This window comes from Echinops telfairi, unplaced genomic scaffold (genome assembly GCF_000313985.2).
Source record: "Echinops telfairi isolate 266 unplaced genomic scaffold, ASM31398v2 ScPeMD7_7472;HRSCAF=8510, whole genome shotgun sequence".
Classification (NCBI taxonomy): domain Eukaryota; kingdom Metazoa; phylum Chordata; class Mammalia; order Afrosoricida; family Tenrecidae; genus Echinops; species Echinops telfairi.
This window is the reverse complement of record NW_022111376.1, coordinates 297,878-302,693: the sequence shown is the minus strand read 5'-3', so window position 1 is coordinate 302,693 and position 4,816 is coordinate 297,878. Positions and strand designations below refer to the sequence as shown.

At 42.0% G+C, this 4,816-nt stretch overlaps 1 protein-coding gene across 1 annotated transcript; it reads right to left on the bottom strand.

Moving 5' to 3' along the window:
• Nucleotides 1-2,206: 2,206 nt before the first annotated feature.
• Nucleotides 2,207-3,220, bottom strand: LOC101645825 (melanoma-associated antigen B16-like). The gene has a single exon (XM_004717815.1). It carries the CDS (start codon nucleotides 3,218-3,220, stop codon nucleotides 2,207-2,209), a length of 1,014 nt encoding a protein of 337 aa, XP_004717872.1.
• Between the last annotated feature and the right edge of the window lie 1,596 nt (nucleotides 3,221-4,816).

Sequence of the window (4,816 nt, the reverse complement as noted above, 5' to 3'; positions counted from 1 at the left end):
TTTCCTGAGACCCAGGGTCCTTCTTTTTATTTCCTGAGACATATTATGGAATAGTGGGAAGAGAAATTAATTAGGAGACAGAAAGTCTGTCTAAGGATGAAAGGAATGGAAGAGAGTGGTCACAAGACTAATTTACACCTGGGGTTGAGTCCTTTCTCTGTTACAAACTAGTCCTGTGAACGTACGTACATACCCAAATGCGCTGAATTAAATTCTTCATCTGTAAAGTGGCTTTCATAAGCTGTTTTGTGGGAATGTTGGAAAGTATGTAATGTATGGAAAATACTTGGCACGATGCCAAGCATATCTTGGGTATTTCACAAATGACAGTTATTACTGTAATTATTTAGACTCCATCACTAAAACCCTCAACTATGTGACTTGTGTTTTAATTCAGGATGTCACAGAGAACAACAACCTGCTATAGGACAAGACTATCAACTTACACAGAAAGGGTGCTTAGCGAGTAAAAATGTAAATTCTTCCCCTCAAAAGGTAGGGATGCACGAGTCTTCTCCTAGCTGGCTACAACTAAAAATTCTTAGAATCTGTGTAAATATTGCTCCACTCTTCAAGCTGCCCTTCAAACCAAATCATGTATAATTTTTCGTGCACTTCACTCTCATGTAATATCTATCCTTTGCTAATAGAATTGCCCAATTAAAATGAAGATAACCAAATTTAAATGTCCTTTGAATAGAGTGGCTCCCCAGCAAGAGCAAACAATTCAAGTACAGTGGGTTCTGCTTTTTTTATTTCAAGGGAGCATTGCCTCTATTTCTCAGGAAGCCCTTGGAGATGATTTACATAAAATACTTAGTTTATGTACTGTCCAACTTCCCTGGAGCAAATTTACAGGGCACAGTTCAGTACTTCCCCAGGTGGAGTCTCTTCTCTAGTTTATCCATGATCCCAATGTAATAGCTACCAACAATTTTCCACTCTAGGGTGTTTATTCTCAACTCTGTAGTACAATAAGCAAGAGACAGACCGTTGCTTTACCTCCACAGCATTATACTCCCTAGGACCTAGACTAACTTAAAAGTAACTCACATTGAAAAGCTAATTTCCCAATTGCCCAAATGTTCTGTGCCTTAAGTTGTTTACACTTGATTGTTTTCATCTAAACCAGTGGTTCTCAACCTGTGGTTCACGACCCCTTTGGGGGTCAAACGACCCTTTCACAGGCGCCGCCCCAAACCACCAGAAAACACATATTTCTGATGCTCTTAGGAACCAAGACACTGATCCTCTATCCATCTCCAGGCGGGTCTGTCCACACGAAGATATGCCCACATACGAGTACATGCATGCTACACCATACTTCAAGACATAAATTCATTGATTTGTAACTAGAAATATATATTTCACAATATATAATTACATATTGTTTTTGTGATCAATCACTATGCTTTCAATTTGTAAAAATGAAAACACATCCTGCAGAGCAGATATTTTCATGATGATTCATAACAGTTGCAAACTTACCGTTATGAAGTCGCAAGGAAAATAATGTTATGGTTGAGGGTCACAACATGAGGAACTGTATTAAAGGGTCGCAGCATTAGGAAGGTTGAGAACAACTGACCTAGACATTTCACTGGTAAGACTGACAGTCTTGGAAGCCGTAAGAAGCAGTTCTACTATGTCCTATAGGGTTGCTATGAGTCAGAATTGACACATTAGCAATGGAAAACATCTTAACATCTCACAACTAATACATATCCTTAGGATTTAGAGGGGGCCCACCGTCTTTGTTATATGATTGCAGGTTCTAGAATCTAAAATTCTTAGCAAGACTTGAGTCTTAGTTACCTTGTTACCTTTGTACTAGTGCAGTGCTTTATTTGGGAAATAAATGAAACAGAGCATGAGGTTTAATTAAGATTTAATTTCTCTTATGTTCTCTATGAACAAATAAAACAAATGCAGGTATCTCTTATTTTTACAGAGAAACAGACTAAAAGATGTAAGAGAAGCCAAAAATAAACATCTTTTCACATTTTTCTATTTCTTTGTCCCCCAAAATTCAAAGCTGAGCTGTTTTATACTTTCAAGACAATACCCATTGTCAAACTTGTTTTAAAATTAGTACAACTTATCCTAAAGTCTTAAAACTACCAATAAATTTGACCAATGTCATTCATAAACTTAGAATCCAATGCTAAACGGAAAGGTTTTGGCAAAAAAAAAGTGGAGAATCCCCTCATTCTTTGCTATTGGTGGAGGACTTTCTAGGTGCGCCTTTGGAAGGTTTTTTGGCCTTGTGAGGAGTAAACCTGGGTGAAATTTTGGCTTTCTCCTCCTCATCTCTCAAAGCAGCTTCATATTGTGATGAGTAAAATGGAGTATCAGAATCATTGACCCTGGCTAAATATTCAAGGAATTTTACCTTGTTAATTTCAGCATGGGCCCTTGGACCCCAAAGGAATTCATAACTCACTGGATGACGATTGGGAATCCGTCGGTATTCCAGATACGTTTCCATCACTAGATCTCTGGTGATGAATTTTCTGGGTTCCCCATAGATTATATGATTCTTCCTAGAATATATGCCCATTCTATTCAACACTTTCCAGATTTCCTTCTCGGGGGCACGGTTGCCTTTCATGAAGAGCACACCCAGGATAAAAATCAGCAGACCATTCTTGGGTAGGGTCTCCTCACCAGACAGCATCTTATTGTAGGTGAGACCCAGATTGTTGCAAAGGACGTAGCAGTGGTTGATAGGATCCTCTTCTCTCACTTTAATGCCAAAGACCAGCTCCATGCGCTTAGAAGCCATAGTGAGGAGTTCAGGAAAGTGGTCTTCATATTCTCTACTGACTACCTTCAGGATGTCTTCCTTGGTGATCACCTCTCCCTGCTGGTACTTAGTCAGCATGAATTGCACCAACAAAGTCATCTTCTCATCTAGACAGGCAGGCAAGTTATTTGCGTCTAGCATGGGCATTAAGGTGCTTGGATTTTTCTCATCTTGGTTGCTGAAGCTCTCATCTGATCTGTTCAATGACGCAGAAGAAGAAACCCAGATACTCTGAGACCCCTGCGGAGTACTGGATGACTCAATAGCAGGAGCCTCTTCCAGTAGATCAGAGACCAACGCAGAGGAGATGACGACCTCTTGTGCAACGATAGAAATCGGTGTTTCATCCTGCTCACTGAAGCTTACAAGGCTTTGATCACCTGTGTAGTCAGAACTTTCTCCACTCTGAGACATTATCACAGAGAAGCAGGAATGTTTTCAAAAAGGCAAACACTGGATTTCCACACCTAAAATAGAAAGACAGGATGTGAGCAGCCTAGGTTGTTAAGCTCAATAGTGCCAGCTCTGACAGTGGCTGCCTCCATCTTTCTTTTCCTCAAGAAAATGCTCTAAGTGTTCGCAAGTCTCTAGCTCACCCACTCAGTCTGTCGCAGAACAACTTGAAGGCAGGAGTGAGAAGGTTCTTCAAGGAATAGCTACCACACCAGACCAAAGCTTCCCAGGACTGAGAATAAGTAGATAGGCTTGGGATAGGTGGAAGTTCCTCTGTTTTGGGACTGGGTGGTCCCTTCAGTATTAATGGAGGACTCCTAGCACAGCTTGAACCATGTGTTGGTTTGGGTTGACTAGAGAAACATATTTATACACACTCAAATGTGTATAAGAAAGACCTTTATATGAAAGAGCAATTGTATGTAGAGAAAACATCCCAACCCAGTCCAGATCAAGGCTGTAAGTTTAATATTAGCCCATATGTCCAATACTACTCCATAAATCCCTTTTTAGACTCATGCAGAACATGCAATGATGCCGATTGCAGAAAGATTACAGGCCAGTGGGTAGAAGATCTTGTGGATTGAGTGGCAGTGGTAACATCTCAACTCTGGTGTGGGTCTCCACATGTCTCCTCAAGCTCTCTGGGTTTCTCAACAACAGGAAAGAGAAGGCAGAGAGTGGATCTGGCCTCCAGTGAGCTATTTATCTCTGTCGCACCTCCAAAAGAGGTCATCAGGTTGCGACCCGACAGGCTTTGCTCCTGTAACTGCCACAGACCACCTCCCTCTTTGTCTCAAAGAAAGTCCTCGTCACTTCCCTTGAAAGCCTTGAAGAATATGGGAAGGGAACCCACGTTGACAGCTTAGCTAGATACTTTATAGTACTGACACCAGTAAGATTATGTAAAGCCCCTATGCTCTGAGGAGATGGTTCTGAGTCTCTGAAACAAAACCTTCACCTCTCTGAGACTTCCAGGTAGAAATTCGAGGTAATCTTAGCCTAACAACTGTTCTCAGTGCCTCCCAGGGCTGACAGCAGCAGGATCCTTTTCTAGGGTGGGTGAACCTCTCAGACCTCATTCAGGGTCCTCATTTTACTCCTCGCAGGGCCTGTGATGATGTTATGTAAGGGCAACGAACCTTTGTCACACGCAAATCCCAGGCTAAACCTGCGTGGACCCCCTCTGACACCTTCCCTCTGTTGGCCGGATGTAACTTCCCTAAAAGCAAGATTCCTCTTCGGAATCTGACATATTTGTGTATTCTGCGGCTTACCAAGGGGCTTCATAACAAAAGCGGAGTTCTACTGAGTTCTTTGCAGATTTCCTGGAACTGAGATCAGAAATGGGGACACTTAGCACTCGGGGTCCTGGCTTTGAAAGCCCCTGGAATGTCTTCTGAAACCTGGGGCTACAGGCTTTGGCCTAAGACTTTAATGCACAAGTAAGGAAAGAAAGGCGGAAGTTCTGTGAGCACAGTTATTCCAGAAGCCTTTGGGGCAGAAGGGAGAAGTGGGTGGTGCCCCTTCCCTTTACCTTTGAATAGTCCGTTCTTA